Source organism: Macrosteles quadrilineatus, unplaced genomic scaffold, assembly GCF_028750875.1.
Source record: "Macrosteles quadrilineatus isolate MER2022 unplaced genomic scaffold, UCM_ALF_1.0 Scaffold_2__2_contigs__length_208266976, whole genome shotgun sequence".
NCBI classification, from domain to species: domain Eukaryota; kingdom Metazoa; phylum Arthropoda; class Insecta; order Hemiptera; family Cicadellidae; genus Macrosteles; species Macrosteles quadrilineatus.
This window is the reverse complement of record NW_026542595.1, coordinates 40,678,182-40,698,151: the sequence shown is the minus strand read 5'-3', so window position 1 is coordinate 40,698,151 and position 19,970 is coordinate 40,678,182. Positions and strand designations below refer to the sequence as shown.

Genomic DNA, 19,970 nt, shown 5'->3' with positions numbered 1-19,970 from the left:
CTCTTTCACACATATGGCAATCTATTGTATCATCATTCTTAACAAGGGGAGCGAGCTGATCTAGTGGTAGAGTGTGGTACTTCTGTCCCAGGTTCAAATCCCACTAATCACCAATAGATTTTATGTAAGTGATTATACCACAACTTTTAGGCCCAGCCTGAAGTAATACAACAAATGATTCCCGTCTGAAGAAAAAAAAAAACCATAAAATGTTTGAACTTTAAACCACTAGTAGTTACCCGGCGTGCGTTGCTGCGCTAACAACTATTATTTTATATAATAATTTGTTCTTCACGATAAATAATAAAAATGTATACCAAAAATAAAAATAGAATATTTATTTTACTTAACTGCCAGTGGAAGTGGATAGACAATGTTTTTTTGTTTTTTCATTAGGTGTATACTATAAATATATAAGTTTTTAAGCGTACCTACCACCACGTGAGCATGCAACATACAGCTGTCCATGCGAAAAGCATGAATTTTCTAAATTTAAACTGGCGATAGTCAGGGATTGCCCTTATGCCTTATAATGGTGATTGCGAATTGAATTGGAAATTGTAGTATCTTGAATTCAAAGGTAATTCGGATGAAATCATCAGTATTCTTGGGATTAAGAATATTTCTCCTTTTAACTTACCACTGATGATTGTTGCTTCGATCAAGTTTGGTGTCATTTTTTATTTCATAGTCAGTCTGGTTCTGTTGAGCAGCTTGGGTGGATTTAAGTTTGGTATTAGTATTATCGGAGTTCATTCTTTTAATGACAGTAATGTGGTGGGTTAATGACAAATCGGGAGGCATTTGGAATACCTGAGATAGAAGAAAAAAAGATAAAAATATTAAGGGATTGCCATCCCTTTTATTGTTTATAATTTGATAAAGGTTTTTACGTTTTATGTTTACATATTTAAAATAGTGGACAATTTAAACATTTTTGAGTGCACAGGTGTGCTGCGATTGGGGTTGGACTTATCCAAAAGTAAATAGTTTCCTTTGCTGCATTCTATGGAAATAGTGTGGCACGGACTATTTCGAATCATGACTAATACAGAATGTTGTGATTATTCAAACCTGATGCTGTGTGTACTATACCTCAACTCACACTGAATGTATCAATGGTTTTTGGACTAAGTGATTCATATTAGACAAGGAACAAAGAACTTTAGTTTCTAGACGGGAAACAACGGGTGATAAGTTGGGGACTAGCATCACAGAATTGAGTCATCTGAAATCCCACCCCTTACCTAAAACGTTCTAGAACGACCATTCTCATAGAAAAATCATAGAGGCCGCACTTATCAACTAGTATTTTGCTTTACTCTCAAAGAAGTTGGAATGACAATGTATTGGAGGAAGGAAAGATGAATGAAGTTTTAAACAGGTTATAAAAAATAGTTTATTGTTCACGCAGTAAGGAGGTGTGTGCAGCAGAGTGTCAATGCTCTACCTTTTCTTGGTGCTCGTAGCTGCAGCCACTGCTCTTGGTTGGGTACGTACATCTCAGCTGGCATCAGCTCTGGTGTGCGTGCAGGGCTGTCATCCGAGTCTGTGACAACACATCAGTTAGATTTGACAGGAGTAAACCCTCCATACCTATATTAAAGTTGTAAACAGTGTTAGCATGAGAATGGAAGCAGTTCAACTGAGCTACAAAGAGTGCATTGATGTAATTTACTAATTTCTGTCAAATAGACCTACTCCAACTTTTAAATCTAGCACCAACCTGATCTAAAATAACAACTAAACTATGTATAGCACCTTGTATGTTACATTAATAGTAAAAGTATAAAAAATAAGAGCAAAAAGGAATTTTTCAGCACCATACTCTATGAATGGCTTATTCAACCATACTCTATTCGAATTAAATGGTGGTCCATATATGAGGGCCTCAGATGCAGAGAGTTGTTCATAAATCAAGGTCTTCGAGACCTCTTGTTGTTTGTGGTTGGACTTAGAAAGTGTGCAGTAGTCACATGGGGAGTGTATGGGCCTTTACAAATTTGTACAACAGGGCTGGCAGAAGTTGTTCATCAGTTTCCATTGTGATAGTTATTGAATTGAAATTGAACTAAACTTTGCTGCAAGATTTGCCTTTTTCAGAATTCTAGGGTTGACCGTTCGTAGTCCTTGATAGTCTTATAGAGTAGAGACGTCCCCTATTAGTTTAATAATCCCTCTCATTCAGTCACACCATGGTCAGCATACAAAATTATCCCCAACATTGAGAAAATGAGCCTGATGAACAACAGCAGTTTGCTTACACCATGGAAAACATTGTGTAGCGTAGACCGGGGGAATCGCGCCACCTTGAGGGAAATGGAAATTTCATGCAGAACTGTGTTAGAATTGATGTAAATTGTAATAAATATAGCAACTACGTTTGATAGCCTATTTTGTAGTATTTTTTTGAATTCTAAATCTTTAATAGAAAGTAGAAACAAAGTAAATTTTTTTTTCTAAAAGCTTGCACAGTGGCGGAATTACCCCGGTACCTGGAGTTATTCCGCCACACCACTGGGGTGCCACCACACCATCAAAACACAGCAAATAATCTATGAATAATGGTAAAGGATGTAATAAAACACAACATATAGTATAGTTGAGTAAATTACTATTAGGTAGGCCAAGTTAGTCTCTGTCGTTGTAATTTGAGCAAAAATCACATGGGTAGTTTTCTTGGGTATTGTTACCACTGCACTCTGAGTGTGCCCATTTTCCACATATTACACACTGATACCACATTTCAGAAGTAGGACCATACTCCCCGTACACTAACAGTATTCAACGTCCTCGTCACACAAATCAAAAGTATTGTCGTCGTCATAATTTTGCTTAATGGCACATCTTCCTCTGAAGAAGAGTCAAGTCTATTTGACTTCTACAGGTCCCACGTTTTGTATTAGTATTTCTCCCAGGGTTTCTTTTTTCTTCCTTCGTAATTCGTGGTTTCTTTTTAGGCTGAAGACCTATGTCTAACTTGCTGCTAAATATTTTCAACAGTTTTGCTGCTATGCCCTTTTGGCAGCATTTGATTTGTTAAACTCTCTCTGTTTCCTTTTTTCTAAAGCTTCTTCAAGAGTGGTTTTCATTGGAGTTAATGTCAGGATTCATGACTGCCCTTTTACACTTAGCATTGCCCTTTAGCTGTTCAGCTGCCAAAGCTGGGAGTGGAGAGAAAGTTATTTATAACTGATGTAATCTTTCCACTGTTGTTAAAGAGCTGTTTCAGAAGTGACTTTCTTTGACATTCCCGATGGACCTGGCAGATCTAAGTAACCATCCTGCTCATTGATAGCAAGTGTTTGTTCTTCAGCGACTAGATTTTGGTCTATAGTAGGTTCGTTGTTCACAGGTGTCTGAGATTGGTTGTTTTAGGCTTGGTTGTAGATTTTTCTTGTTTCCTCGCCAACTAGGTCGTCAATGACGAGTCCTCTTAAACAGAGTTCAGACAAAAAATCTTTTTCTTTAAACTTGTCTCAATTTACTGAATGAATGCCTGTGCTTGCAAAGCCTGATACGGCTTTTTCTATGGTCGCCACATCCATATAAGCTTGGTTGAAAATGTGAGCAATGTCTTAGGGTGTGATTTTCTTGTAAACATTAGCCCTCATAAACTTGTCAAACTCCTTATTGAAAGCGCTTTTCAGTGGATAAAATGACACATCTAGTGGCTGGATCTTGTGTGATGTGTGAGGAGGTATTGACAGAATGTGAATGTGATTCTTGTGGCAGAATGTGTAGCTGTCTAAGGAGATATGTCTCCCATGGTTGTCCAGAACTAGGAGAACCGGTTCGTCTTGAGTTGGTTTGCAAAACCGCTTGTTGAAAACAGCCCAAAAGAGTGCCTCGTTGGACCAGCCATTGTGAGAGCAACTAAAAATGGAACCGGTTGGTCCATCACGTTCAAGAAGAGGCATCATTATTTTGGGAGGAAATATAAACATCGGGGGTACATACTGGCCGGATGCAATAAAAACACAGACTACGGTGACGTTCCGTCCTCTTTCCCAACTTGTAACTCCACCAACTTGTTTCTGGCCCTTTGGCGCTAGAATGTGGCCAGGCTTTGGAACAGATGAAATCCCAATTTCATCCATGTTTAAGACTCGACTTGTTGGAAATTTGTGATTGTACATTAGATTTTTGAGGTTATTAAAAAATAAGTCTACTTCCGATTTGTTGAAGCCTATTACTCAGCTAAGACCTGTGCATTGCCCAGTGTGGATCATTCCCCGGTCTCCCCTAAGTATTTAAGACCACCTCCGAACTCCCTCTACCTCTAGCTCACATTTTCTACTTCCATATACTTAACTGCATTCACGTCAGTAAACTTGTGATAGCGGTCTTAGTAACCACAGTCAAAGCTGTTGACGACTGTACCACAAATTTTTTAAAAAGATGAGTAGGAAACACGAGTGGGTAACCACACTGTAATTTTGATGAATGATGATTAATTTAGACTCAACAAATTGATTTCTGCTACATCTCGCTATCCAAATTATCCAGCAAACAAATTTGTTGTAAATTGTAGAATCTTTAATATTCTTCTTCAGTAGGCCTAATTTCGGTTTAATGAATTTATGTACAAAGAGATTACCGTGTTTCTTGCGGGAGGGAGCAATTGTCATGGGGATTCGTTCTCCAGGTCGCCGCAGCAACAGTCTCCCGACACCCTCACAGCGCCGCAGCACCTCTGTGTTGAGCAAATGTTTCCGCAGCTCTCCTGAGAGGCTCACTCGCTCCAGCAGCCACGTCGGCACTGCGCCAAAGTCTGTCAGCAGCTGCAGTGCTCCCCACTCACTGTATAGGCAGCGGACACATCATATTATACTTGACATTATATACCATCACTTTGCCAATACTATAAGATGACAATATAAAATACCATACTATCAGTACATTTATTTGCCTTCTTGTTGAAGCTTCCACTGTGAACTTATATTATACAGGTTGTTCATTTGAAAAGTTTCCATATCTATTGTGTACAAAGATAAGGCTTTTGTTTTAATACTTGTTTGTTCTCATTTCCCCCTAATTTGAACATGCCAAATCCAATAAAATTATTTTAAAATTAAGGAAATGCCACAAAAGGACCCAATTTGGGGGGTAGGGGTGCTTTTTGAGAAATTTTTAAATGTAAACATGGGTTGTGTGATACATCAATTTAAAGGTCCATGTTATGAAGAACATATTTGTTTACATTATGATCAGCTGGATAATTTAATTGCTGTTAATATTATTAAGCTGCAATTCAAGGAAATGCGTGCTACAAACATGAAATTTTACTGACTTTGTGATAATTGCAGAGGAAACCCCTCTAAGGCTAAATAAAATTGGTACAGCAAGGAAATCTATGTTTCCATAAGTGATTTTTGATGAAAATGATTACTTCCATGAAACCTTTACTAAAACTTTTTTTAAAGGATTCAATGTTTAATTAACTATTATTCAAAGTTAAGGGAAACAAAATCCCATCTGAACAATATCAAGTCTTTTAAATCTGCATTTTCTCAGGTAAATATAATTGACGTTATTACAGCGACTAACCACATGAATGTCAGTTGAACCAAATAAAATTGTAGCGTGCAGGTTATGCAAGGAAATCAGGTAGGTGTGAACATATTTTATCGCTATTAAAAAAAAAGACTGAAAGACTGTATACATACTGGCAACTATGCCGGTACCATGCAGGCTACATTGTCAATGACGAGGATAAACATGACAACCTTATGCGGTTATGAGTAAGTCGGGTTGTAGAAAACTCTAAAAATACGAGATCAGCTTTTGAAAAATTATAAAATATTTACCAGAAACGTTGATTATATTGATCCGGCATAGACTTCGTTAGTATTTCCATTAGGCACATAATCTTTCAGTTGACCTTTTTTAAATCATCAGAAATGTTGAATATTATTCGTTTTCAAACAACTCCTGTATTACTTACTCCTGTACGAATTCGAGCAACATGTACACTAGTTTTCATTCATATTCACATGATTGGGAATTCAGATCAATAAAGTTCAAAAGGCTGAAGGCTTTTGTTTACTGTAGACATTGTTCTACTGTATTATGTGTATTCTATAGCTTATATCTATTTTATGGAAAAGCTAAAATGACAAGGTGTTTTGCACAGTGTTAAGATTAGATTAAAAGTGTAGTATTTTTTGGAATTTTAACTTTTTGTTTTGAGGTTGGCACCTGAGAGAGTCTGCCCTTCCTCCTGCCAATTCCTTGTATGTGACAATTCTTTAATAAGAGGGAAAATGGAATCCTTCTATGAGAGACAAGTTTTTAATTTAGAGCAAATAACCTACATAAAATATAATTCTATTTGGTTACACATAATATTTATTAGATTTTTTTATTATTATCCATATCTTGAAATAACCATTGTACCTACCTTTATAATAACTTTAAAGTCCCTTAAGAAATTTTTTCATCCAAAACAATTTTATGTCATGGGAGCCCATTGTGGAACATCAGGAAATTTGTAGCTAAGCAAAACTGTCCAGGGAAACAGGAAAATAAAGAACCTCGAAATATTTTATTTCACAGTCTTTGGTTGGTGAGAAGTTTGAAAGTATCAAAATTAACTTATATTACTATACATACCATTGTTTTGAGAAAATCACCTGAATTTGATTTGGTGAGCGTAGATGTGGTCAAGCCATGCCTCACACATGATGTTGAGCACCATTCCACTGACTCTCTGTTGGACACTGAGGGGAAGGTGGGTGGTGGCAGACAACACTGGCCTCAGCACCTCCTCTGCAATATTAAACATCAGACTAATTACAACATCCTCTGTCTATTTCAGTAATGTACTCAAAAGTCAATCATTCAAGTTCATTATTATTACCATACTAGCATTACAACCATTAGTAATTAGGCTTAATGGACTATTGATCACAAATAATAATTAACCAGGATTATGGTTTTTCAATTACAACTGAAAAAAAACTTAGCGGTTTTGAAAAAACAGAGTATTACGTCAATAAGCCAAAAGTAAAAAAAAATAGCCACCATTTTAAAACGAATTAAGATAATTAAGTTCTGTTTTCACCAAAATGTTGCTCTAAGCAACACTTTTCAAAAAATGTACAATTTGATATAGGGTTGACTTAGGGAAGTTTTGAGATTCGAACCCGTGACCTACATTTGTGGAACACCCTGTGCTTGGATCATGTTCTTTCCTCAAATATTATTTAGGGGGGACTAATTTTACTTCGCGTTTCTAGGTGACAACGTACTCTCGTAAAAGTATGTGAAGCAGGTGGTCTGCTTCACCATGTCAGCACCATGTTAGCTGTAACTAAATGGCATAAAGAAAAATAATACCTGATAAAATTCCTAATAAAACAATTGAACGACAATCACGAATTGTACAATTGAACTGGCCCAGCTTGACTTATGTGTAGTAAAGAGCTGCAACGCACAGACAATATAATACTTTAATGCAGACGGTCAGCTGGATCTGCGCTAGGCGCTGTTTCATGATGCGGCTGTATTGCCGCGCCACTGTAGCGGAAGACGCGAAGCGTTTCCTCCTCGAGTGGCGCCGTGGGATTCTATTTGAATTTGAATGAACATTTAATGAGATATTTCTCGAAAACTATTTAAGATATCTTTATGAAACTTGGTATACAGTTTTAATACGTCATAATGTATTTAAGGAAAAATAATCATAAAAAAATATGATCCTGTTTCAAAATTGCTGTGTTTTAGCGAATTTCCCATACATAGAATAAGCTATTACCGTAGTACTTATCGTAAGACCTGGACCTGGGACCGATTTATTTTTCGTTTTGAGGTCCCTAGAGTCAAAAATCACCAACCGTTCAAATTCATATAAAGTGTGTAAATAAAGTCTTGAAATAGATCTGTATTTTTTAAATTGAAATAGATTAAAATATTATGTTTTCCTACAGTTACCTAACAATGTACATGTTCTCTCACTGATTTGAGAAAGCAAAGTGGCCAATTCGCTCATCAGTGAGACAATGTTAACATTGTCTCACTCTAATTACTTTGTCTCACTCCAGATTTGCAACGTGAATGCACGAAATAGTGAGCGCGTAACATGCAGGCAACGTCGTATGCGCGCGAAATACGTTGGCAGCACTGGCTGTAAATCAGCTGGTCAGCTGTTGTACTGTTCTATTTGTCACTTCACGTTAAATGTTATATTAAAAGTTCACTTCTGTGTAAAAATAGGTTATGTTTCTTCACCAATTTATTTGTTTTATGGTAACTGTAGGAAAAGTATAATGTGCAACTCGAGTTCAAAGTACAATTGCCTCACTCGAGAAACCATTCCTCACTCGCCTACGGCTCGTGAGTAAGGATTTCTGCTCACTTTTCTCACTAGTTGCACAAATAACTATTGTGGCATTGAATGTTAACAAAGGTTCCGTTTTTTTACATCAAAAATATTGTTAACCCCCCTAACAAGGTAGGCGAGGGTGGGGGTGACTTATTGTTTTAAAATAGCAACCCCTATTGAGTAACCCCTCATTTTGAAGGATTTATCAAAAGAAACATAATGACGCAAACCCTTGGTGGATATCTCACCCCTAGCAAAAATGACAGGTATTTCAAAATGCGATTTAATGTATGTGAAAAAGCACCAATTTCAAAAATATAAAAACAAATCTGTATTTGTAAAACCGAAATGATAAAAATATTCTGTTTGTCGATTTAATTGTTAACATAGGTTCCACAATTTTTTACATCAACAATATTTTTTAACCCCTTTAACAGGGTAGGGGTGGGGATCGAAAACTATTTAAGATATAAATTTGAAATAAAAACTTCACCAATATTTCTGAATTTATTGGTGAAGTTTTTATTTCAAATTTATATTAATTCCAATATTACCAGTTCTTCTTGAAGATATTTAAGATATGTTTATTCCATTGTCTGTGCTGCAACTCTACTGACAGCTCTGAAGAGCTGCTAGGGGACTGAATATTCCAGTGTACAGATGCCAACATGATTGGGAAAAACGTTTGCGGAAATAAATTTGATTGAAATTCCAGTATTTAATTTTGTGACACTTACCACCCTTGACAAGGTTTAGTGCTCTTCAGGAAATTTCCTCATACCACAGATAATTTACTCATGTACTAGATTAGATGTAAAAGCATACTAATCTGTTAAAGTTGCACTGTGTCCATCACATCATTTTGAGTTACCTAAGTAGTCTTCAACATAATTGCTGGCAAACTGTGGCATTTCATCAAGCCGCTGCCGCCAGTAGTGAGGATCAGGGAACATCATGTGTAGGTTGGCAAGACTGACTGTGCGGCAGACAGATGCCAGAATATCTAATACAACTGTAGACATGTTCTGGAACCATCAACAGATCCATACATTAATGTTGGCAATATTGACTATGAGGTATAAAAATATTCAATACAACTGTTACAAAACACTAAATTATAAAAACCTGAGAGGAGTTGAGGCACAAATGTAAAAAGACAAATTTAAATTCAATACTTTCATTCAGTCTTACTGGTTGCAAGTTCAAAAATCTGATTTTTCAAAAGATAGGAGTGGCGTAGCATTTACTTTCTGTTCTTAATCTTCCATGGCCCTGGTTTAGCCAACACATTAAATAGTCTTTAATAGATTAGGGGTGCCCAATATGTTGTATATAATTAAAAAGAATTCCCGTACATTTTGTCAAGAGTGTTCTCTATGACAGGGTCAATAAGTGTGCGAATGTGCAATGGTACTGTACATTTGGTACAGTAATCTAACATAGATGTAAATCTTTTATAAAATACATCAGAAGTTAGTTATTTTCTTTTTCTATTGAATAGCACTATTTAAAAAAACAAATTTGATACCTATTAAATAAATTTAAAAGTGTGTGGTTAAGTTTTTTAAAACCTACTTCTTTGCAGCATAATTTCTAACTTGGGGGTCCCAAACCTCCGGTAATGAATATCACTACAAATTGGGGTGGGGGATTCTATGACATGGACTGTAGGAGGGATGGTCACCTTTGTAATAGATTAGTTATATTTTGAACATTACATATATCAAAGAATCAATTAGCAAATCTTCAATTTAATATGTGCTACAACCACTTATCTTCTTCTAAATGTGAAGATAAGACTTGCTGTGTTATAAGTTATTTCCGATAAACACCAATCTTATAGTTTTCCATCCTAGACTTCTCGTGTAGCCTTTTAAAATAACTGTCTAGTCTTAAATGTAATAACAAACTAAGAGTTTTACCTGAAGCTTTTCTAAATTTGCTTTTACTTCAGAGACAAGTTTGGCACGCATTTTGACACAGACGACTACATGAACACTACATTCTGCATTGAGAATATCCACTTGGTTAGAAAACTGTGGACAGAAATACATCACTTCAATCTTTCTCGACCAGCTTTTTGCTAATACAGAGTTCTCTTAATACGGCTATGTTATTTTATAAAATGGGGTGAAAGCCACTGATAAAAATCATACTATATAGGTTCTAATATACACCATGATGTTCATACTTTCTGAAAATACATAGTCAATTTGTATATAGGTTATTCATATGATAAGATAATGAAGATAAAAAAAAAAAAAAAACTACATATCAAGAGGATGATGCTTGAGTTTGACTTAATGTTTTCCCATGTTTCAAAGGACTCACCCATCAACTAGGCGCTGTTCTATACATATTCAGCTTATCAACATTATTTGCTTAAATCATGGATAATCCTAAAATGTAAATAAAAAATAATAATAAAAAAATTGTTTTGGATTTGTGAACTCCATTTAATGAACACTTGGAGGTTCAAAAATGAAATAGTGTGGTAGCAGATTCTAAGAAGTCAGGGCCTATCCAATCACTATGTAGTTGTGCAAAAATAAGTTAATATCTTTTGAAAAAATTTTATAAGATTGTTTACCACACAAATTGAAACAAAGAAGATAATTACAGAAGCTAAATTATGATCAGAAGTTTGGTGAGAACTTTCCGATTTTCAAATAGCTTAGATTTCATCAGCAAACATTTTGGACTACATCAAACTGAGACTTACATCATACATTTATGTAAACGGGTTCATAATCATAAATCTGCCTTTTGATTATTTTGTGTACAGCATGTGGTGGTCTGGAATATCTTCGGACATAGAAAGAATAGTTGACGAGTGTCCTAAATATACAGAATTTTGATCTGAAGCATCATGAACCACTAATTACTTCTAACATTTTTTCTCAAATATGGGAGGGATCATAATTGATTTGTTCAAACTTGATGCAACCTGGTTTTTAGTAATAAAGATTGTTACTGTTGATATTTTGAAATAGCAACATTAAAAACATTAACTACATGGGAGATATGATACCACTGCCACAGCAAACCTGCAAACTAAGCAAATTTCCATTTGCATGATTGGACTTTCACACAAATATGTCCTTAAAAATGACATATCCATTCCCTATCTATACAGGTACTTAAATTTGCTGTTACATGGAAGTAAAAAGGTTTTTTGATCAATTAATTGTAGGATGAAATAAATAAATTTGCCAATTTGGATCAAAATATGCAAAATAAGCAAGCAAACTACAGTAGTATAAGAATAGCATGAGAATTATAAATTAACAGTTTTTTTTATCCATAACCAACGCTTAACAACGGTTTAATATAAAAATAATTTTTCAAGCTCTACAAATGGTTCGGAAATAAATTGTTAAATTTTATGTTTTTTACGGTAAAAAATGGGAAAACCCAATTTTTTCCTTATTAAACTCCCCAAAAACCCCTGTCCCCATAGTCTGATCATGCTTGTTTGCGAACCCATTAGAATAAATGTAGGTTTACAACTTGGTACCAAATGTCATCAAAATTGGATCATTTTTGGCATTTTTGCTTGAGTTTTGGTGCTAAACAAACACATATTTAAAATCGTCATGTTTTATTATAGTGTATAAATTATTGAATTGGTAGGAAAATTATGTTAACTGTCATAAAGTTACGGAGAATTAACATTAAAAAACATTTAAAAGTAAACAAACAAACACTGTTAATTATCAAATCTGCTTATTATTGCAACGATTTTAATACCTTGAGCTGAGAGAGGTCTCGCAGACATGTATTGATGTCTGATTGGGTGACACGGAAGAACTGATCCATGTTCCAGGGGTTGGAGAGTTGCTTGGCACGACTCTGTACCCACAGTCGCACCGTGTGTATGGAGTGGTCGAGTCTATGCAGTACAGGGATCTGCTCCACCACTGGTAACTCCTCCAAGTCTTGCACAGTCCAGTTGGGACCCTCGCAACTGTTACTGAGCAGCATCAGGTCTGAGAACAGCTCGGAGAACAGCTTGCCTGTATATGTGCCCTGAAAAACATCATAATGTCGGCCATAAAATAAATACTTTATATTTAAACTGTACTAGAAATTTATTTATGATTTTTTTTGTGGGAGGGGGAGAAAAATATGTTCACTTGACCCTTTTACTGATACTTTGTAAAGGCCCATAGTAACATAAACTGTCTGACTTTTTGTTAAAATAAACAAACTTGAGATCTGGTCAAGCCAAAAGATGGTTGGAGTAGAAGATAAATTTGTTTAAGAAAATTACAAATAACGACAAAACATTTACAGTACATTACAAAGGTGCCTTGCTGACGTAGAGATGAGCACCTGGAAACTTAAACCTCAATGCATAAGGGTAAAAATGTGCCGTCTATGAGCTGCAAACTTGAGCAACATCTTTTACAATGAATTTGTGTATCATAAGTGAAATAGGATGTGGTTAGACTAAGCATGTGTCAAATCGTCCAAGGGGATTAGTGAGACCATGTTGATTATACCTGTTCCACATTATGCACAATATGCCTGCTGTGCTGAGTACTGGCTGCTACCAGAGCTCTACGAAACAGTTGATCCCAAGACGTAGAAGTGACATGGCAGCACAGTGAGTCCTGTAGACTATGCAACGCTGGCCTCATCATGTCTGGCAATGTAACTGTAAAATAACTAAATGTCATAAGTTGGCATCTTTTATTATTAAGAAAAGCATTTTTTTTCCTCAACTCTTTGATCACTGGTTTTTCATTGTGGTCCTGGCTAGAGCCAGCTGATGATTGTCAGAAACAAAACTATAATCTCTTTTTATCTAACAAACATCTTTAACTCCTCTTAGTCTCCGCACTGTGTGTCAGTAAGTCATTATTAATCAATGAAATCTCTTAAGATGGTTTCATAACGTTTGGTATTATAAACGCAGAATTTAATTAATAAATTTTTGAAGGTGTTATGAAAGGAGATCAGATTTCTCATCCTGAAGCACTTTGACAACCCCTTTATAAGCTACAATACGAAATAGCTATTAAGTATTACATCAGACTAAAACAGACTTGATACAATGAATATTGATTTGACCAAAATTCAGGTTTTGTTAGAAAAGCACACCTGTTTGCATAAATGTGTGAAGCCACGAGCGGAAGTGATGGCAAGTTTGTGTACCCAGTGGACGAGAACCCCACCACAACAAGACATGGTCTAAGAAGGCACCTACTTCTCCCCACAGCACCTGCGAGTAATACTCCAGTACTTTGTGTCTCACTCTTCTACGTACCTTCATGTCACCTGTAACACACACTACATACTAAATACACCTACGACGAATAAAAAAGGAGCATAATTTTCTTCCTCTCTTCTCTTATTTTATCTTGTTCTATATTCAATGCAATTCAATTCATATAACTTTAAACATTTGAGTACAATACATAAATACAGGAATGGCGTCAAGAGTAGGTAATTTAATAAAACTAACTTAACTAAAATACTCATTATTATCATGCATGACGTTAAATACCATCAATTAGCTTTTTGGCTCAAATAAAGTAAAACAAACAGTCCAATATAAAAGCTTTTACATGAAAAAATCTAAATAAAATAGTAAATAGAATTATTTTAAAACAAAAAGTTTCAATTTATATGAAATAAAGCAATAACTTATAGGACTAAAACTCTAAAAAAAAACTTGTTGATAAGATACTTTTTTCAATTAAAATTTTTTTTTTTAGTTTCAAATTTTATTTCATTAGGAAGTTTAGTATAAAATTTGGAACCATTATACTGCAGTTTGATTTAGGTATCTTTGTGAAAAGTTGCAGAGTATGTGAGTTTGTGGCCAGGTTTTCTCAATTTCTAGTAAAGTAATTGTGATAGTCTCCAATAAGCTTTATTCATTAAATCTGTCTTTTACTGGTAATACTGTTTCCTAGACATACATTCCATAAACAGTCCATAATATTCTCAGATTTAAAATGTTCTTTTACTGAAGTTCTGCGTTTTAAATTGCACAATATTCTATAGCTTTCTTTTGCATTTTATAATTGATTTTAATTTTTTGCTGCACCATAAAGTGAAACTCCAAATGATATGATAGAATGTATGTATGAAAAATATATAATTTTTAAGTTTCCTTTCACATAGGGGTTTTAATCTTGTTAGTGCATATAGGCCAGATGAAATTTTAGGAAGTAACTGATCAATATAATGGTCCCTCTTCAAATTTTTCATAAATTTCTTAAATCCAATCAGGCAAATGGAAATTCGCTTAGTCTGGAGGTTAGCTGCGGCGGGAGTATATGTTTTTAAATTGTTCTATGTAATTCTTATGGGGGAAAATTGACCTTTGAGAACACCTTGCACCCTTAAGTGTGAGAATTTTTACATTAAAACCTTATTACAAAACTACAAATTGAGACAAATTTTGTCACACCTCAACCGTTGAAATTTGTCCGCAAATAAGGGAGGAGTAGTTCACAGAGCGGCTTCACGTATTTTAGATATAGAAATTTCAAAATTAAATTAATCAAAGTATGAATTGCCCTTGCCTGATTTTTATAATTTTCTGTTATGCCATGCAGTAATAAAACAGATAACTTTGTATTACTTATCAGTTTTCAAAAAATAAGAATACTTTCTAAATAAAAGGAAATAGTAACAATTTGCTATACAGTATACCAGTTTGTTTGGACTGTTTGATGGCGTGAGGTCCCAGTAGAGAGGATGCAGACACTGATATAGAGGTGAGTAGAGGGGTGAGACGCTTGTCTTCAGAGTACAACAGACCGTCCAACATTGCTACATCAGAGGAGACCAAAGGCATTGTGTCATCAGGCTCACCATACAGTAGTTCAGACTCGCCACCTTGCGGTGGTGTCATGTAGCGAGTCAGAGTCCTGCCACAGGAAACAATATATTTTACTATCGTCCTTAAGCTGGTGTTGTATGCAATATGTCACCATTGTGACTTGAAACTAAGTGAAAGTAAGAAAATTTATAGAGTGGAAAAAGGTTTGGAGTTTAATTCTGGATTTATTTATTTTGAAAACTGAGTTTATTATTATAAACAGCCTATTAGACACAGTAACAATGAACTTAAATTTATGATATAAATAATAAGTAACTTAGATTAATAATGTTGTCCATAACTGTTGTCCATAATAATGTAAAATGATTTTGAATGATTTTACATGATCCTTTTATGACATTTCATTTTTTAATTTTGATGGATGATTATATTTTTTTTATTTATCAAAAAATTTTGTAACAGTCCCTCTTGCACCAATGATAATGCTAATTACTGATGTAGAATTTAGATTATATTTGTTTCTTAAATAATTTTCACATTTACTATACATTTTTATCTTGTTTTCATGTACTTCTAAGGGTTGATTTGTTGATATTTCAATACATCTTGGACTTTACAAATTTCTTTATAAATTTTACAAATTAATATTGAAAATATGTACATATTCTTATTTAAAGTTTAAATAGTGAACGTGAATGCCTACCAATTGTTTAGTACCTGTATATTTCCATGCTGGAATTGTCAGAGGATGGAAGCTCTTCATCGGAGAGAAGTGGCTCCGTATCAGGGTCTCCGCTGTCTGCTGGGCTCACTCCTCTGTTGGTGTCAAGATAAAGATCCAACAACACATTCACCAGCAAGTGGCCACACTGCTCAGCTCGCCCCTGGGCCAGGATCTCAACAACCAAACAAACCAACTATCATCACATTGTGGGAGTAAATATACTGTATAAACAATAGGTGTACCTATGCCGTGTCCAATATTGTTTACTAATATTACTGTGAAATATAAAAGTGATAATATAAATTTATATACTTTACCTGTAGAATTTTGGTAATGGAGAGACGTCTAAGTGGTTGCAAAAGAGATGGGCAAGTATTTTTGACGACGGTGATTCCTCTTGGCTTAGAAGTCAGGTTCAGGTTCAGGAGATCATTGAAAAATGTTACCAGTCTAGAAAAAAGTTTTAACTTTTACTCACATAAAAGTTTAAGGCCTCTGATCGTAACCAAACCTTTTCTCTTAAAGCAAGTAGAATAAATTTATATTTTCAATCAAAATCAGTCTTGTTTTGAGAGTGAACATTGTGTTAATCTTCATATTGTCAATTATTTTAAGACATGCAAAATCCCAAACAACTGCTGAAATTAACCAATTGTTAAGCATAGTACTGTAGTCTAAAGGAGAAACGGTTCCATGAACAGGGGTAACGTTATATTGACTATCTGTCCTGTCCTTTGCAATGGAATGAAACTGAATAGGTCAGTAGGTTGCATATAAAATAAAGTTATCTTTTGTAAACACTAAAACACTTACCACGGTACATAACTGATACTGTATCATAAGTTTACTATAATGAATAAAGAAATAATAATACAGGCAAGCTTTATTTGTTATTTTTTGAAATGGAAAGAACAGTTACTGGAAACTACACAACAGTTCTAGGTACAAATGAAAACTATACACAGAAAAAGTTTTCATTATTTAGCAGTGCAACATAGGGTGGTACTACTAAAAAATCAAACCAGCCTCTTAGGTCTTTTATTGGAATCTGCCTTTACCTTTTATATGTCAGTAACATAACATTTGACAGCTTGTAAATTTGTAGTTAATTAGTACAGGGCAGTTCAACATAAGTACTTTATAACAAGTAGAAAATTGCTTGGATTAATGTGCAGGTTATAAATAAATAAAAAATGTTCCGAGTTATTATGATAGTTGACGAAAAAAACAGATTTTTCATAAACTACAAAATTGGATCTGATTAAGTTTTGTTCTCTCTCTCTCTCTCTCTCTAAAGATTAAAAAAAATTCATATGCTACCAGAAGTAGTACACTAAAAGAGGACTACCAGAGGAAAAAAAATAACTGAAAAAAATATGAGTACTAATCATATCTTACGTGATCACACTATTTTGATGAGTTGGATCCTCAACACAGTGCACTAGAACCAGGGTGACAACTTGGTTGATGAGGTACAATGTTGCCAACCGTTGATGCCATATTTTTGCTTGCCAGAACTCGCGACGGAAGTTGAGGACATGACTAGACGTGTCCGGGCCTGACAATACACTGTGGTATAGTGTCATCATGTGTGGTAGTTCCTTCGATATCGATTCCAAATCCTGGATAAACATTAGATTTAGCTGTATTAATTTAAAAGGTAAACATAACATAGCCAACTTTGCATCATTTTTTACTCAGGCCATGGTATATATACCTAATATAATTAAAAATATCAAATGTTAAGATGCTTTATGTAATTTTTTCGTCTATGCTTATATCTAAAACACCTTCTAGACTTTATGAAGAAAAGTGCGGAGTTTTTTCCTAACATGCATCATTTTTGTACAGTGGATTTGGTTTTTTGTATAAATGTGGACTGTTAAGAGGGATTCTTAATTTTATGGGTAAAGTTTATTATAGCTGGTACAAATGGATATGAAAGCAATTTAATATTTTCCTGTTTCAAAATTCATACTTCTTCATGCATGTTTACAGAGCTGTGTCCAGATAGGTTAGAGATGAATGATTTTTTGGAGCTCTAAAATGTTTAATTGGTTTGGATCATTTTCTTACACAAGAAGACTTAAGTTACGTATTGAGTTTTAAGGAGTTCAGAGGCTGAATGTACTGACCTGCCAGTTACTTGGATCACTCTTTAGTATGTTTCCAAGTCTTGCTCTCAGCTTGGTGCTTAATCCGTAGATTAGTTTACAATTGTTGGTGAACTCTTCTGTTGCCTTATCTTTTGATGGCTTCCATTTCATGACACTCATCTCTACCTCTTCTTTTTGATCATTATAATACTTCCATTGAAGATTACTTTAAACAGTAAATTATATTATTCTAATTAATTGTCCTAAAAAAAGTAGTGGATAACTATGAAGTTATTAAGCGACAAATATTTTTATCCGTGATCAAGAAGAAGAGGTTTTGACTGTTGCAACATTTTCAAATCGTTGATTGCTCCATCAGCACCTGCAAAGAATAAAATGAAAGATTGAAATTTTTTAACAGTGTGACTTTTTACCGAAAGAAACCAAAAAAATACAAGCTGTAGGCAATAAAAATGCACAAACCCTCTAATATGAACCATGGACACTCATATTTAATATACGCACTATTTTCAGGACTAGTAACGTAATATACTATTCTACAACTAATTAAGTCCAGTAGGTGAGTCGTTAGCGCCACGGACTTCAGGACCAAGGCAGCGATGTCGTGGGTTCGGATCCTGCCACATGCCTACTACCTTTTAACAGTAAGTTCACCCTTGTATCATTGAATAGAAAAAAAACAATGGTGTTTATTTATTCTATGCTTTTACTGTTTAGGCTCGACCCTTGCTTTGCTGGATATGTTCCCCGTACATGTCTCTATGGCCCCTGTGGACGAGCAAATGCAAGGTAAAAAGAGGCCGCAAACCTCTTTTATTAAGGAAACGAATACATATTTTGTAATACAAATGCAAGAAATATGGGTTGGATGCTTTTGTAATTTAGTACCAACTAGCCGCAGCCACCGTGTTAGAATAAAATTCACAATAATGGTAATAAAAATGTTTTTCTAAAGAGTAATACAATACAGTATCTTGAACTTAATTGATTCCAACGATCAATATCTTAAATACAAGTCTTTATATCTAGGAGTATTTTAAGACCAAGGGATTCAGCAGCATGCTTCAGGTACGTCCGATCTCAATAACCAATAGCTCAAATGAAAGCTGGCATTTCACTGAAGGTTCTTAGACCAATGAATGTAGGATAATGTAAGTAAAACTGGTGAAAAACATCTTTAATTGAAGTAAGAATAAAAAAAATCAAATTTATATTTTTTGTCCAGTAATAAAGTATAGACAAATGAATGCTTGATAGCAAATCTATGCATGCATACCTTTCATTTAAGAAAAAAATTTTGAAAATCGGTTAAGTAAATGAGCCAAATGAACTTGGAAATGAAAACACAAATTTAACTCCCACAAGAAATACAAGGAAGAAGTTGATTTTGAGCATAGCTCGAAATGCTTGATAGCAAATCTGTGAGTGAATACCTTTAATTTAAGACCAAAATTATGAAAATCGGTCAGGTAGAAGAGCTGAACCGACTCTGAAAAGAAAAACAAATATTTTTAATATATAGATAGTTTAGTATTGTTACAAGTCAGGAGCCCCGCGCAACAATAGCCAGGCGCCGTCTTAAAAGACCCGTTTGTCCCGTTTGTCAACATGGGATTCTTCGAACGCACCAGTGACAGACAATTTTTTTTTGTCCTGATAGTGATAGACAATAGACCCATGTCAACGGACCATCGATGTATAATAACTATCCCCACTCCTCGCGGACAGAGCGAGGAAGTGGCGGACCGTTTTTCGAGCCCAACCTTGGGCGCCAAACGACAAAAAATACGGGTTGCCAGAAGACCAACCCCTAGGCAACTTCCCCCTGGCTAAAAGTGACGTCATGATACCTGCAAACCTGCTGGTATTAGAGATGTATCCTCTACTGGATGTCAATCCCCTTAGGGCTTGACTTGACAGGTACAGTAATGTATCAAAGCCTAGTTCATATGAACTAATTGAGTTTGCAATTTTGATAAACATAACCACTTTTCTTGTATTCAT

At 34.9% G+C, this 19,970-nt stretch overlaps 1 protein-coding gene across 1 annotated transcript; it reads right to left on the bottom strand.

Annotated features, from left to right (window-relative positions):
• Positions 1 to 1,406: 1,406 nt before the first annotated feature.
• LOC128984100 (coiled-coil domain-containing protein 142-like) lies at positions 1,407 to 18,273 on the bottom strand. Its single transcript, XM_054403382.1, has 13 exons — positions 17,985 to 18,273; positions 17,248 to 17,471; positions 16,167 to 16,299; positions 15,843 to 16,021; positions 14,996 to 15,213; positions 13,433 to 13,609; positions 12,832 to 12,986; positions 12,077 to 12,355; positions 10,249 to 10,362; positions 9,198 to 9,351; positions 6,636 to 6,771; positions 4,601 to 4,803; positions 1,407 to 1,549 (listed from the first exon to the last, which is right to left on the bottom strand). The coding sequence occupies exons 1-13, from the start codon at positions 18,123 to 18,125 to the stop codon at positions 1,407 to 1,409; spliced, it is 2,256 nt and encodes a 751-aa protein (XP_054259357.1). The 5' UTR covers positions 18,126 to 18,273.
• Between the last annotated feature and the right edge of the window lie 1,697 nt (positions 18,274 to 19,970).

Excerpts from the sequence above, each read along its gene's own strand:
- LOC128984100 (XM_054403382.1), bottom strand. The coding sequence starts at position 18,125 with ATGAGTGTCATGAAATGGAAGCCATCAAAAGATAAGGCAACAGAAGAG. Across the intron at positions 16,022-16,166 it reads CCATTACCAAAATTCTACAG|ATCCTGGCCCAGGGGCGAGC; the intron begins GTAAAGTATATA and ends TTGGTTGTTGAG. Across the intron at positions 13,610-14,995 it reads CAAACAGTCCAAACAAACTG|GTGACATGAAGGTACGTAGA; the intron begins GTATACTGTATA and ends TGTGTGTTACAG.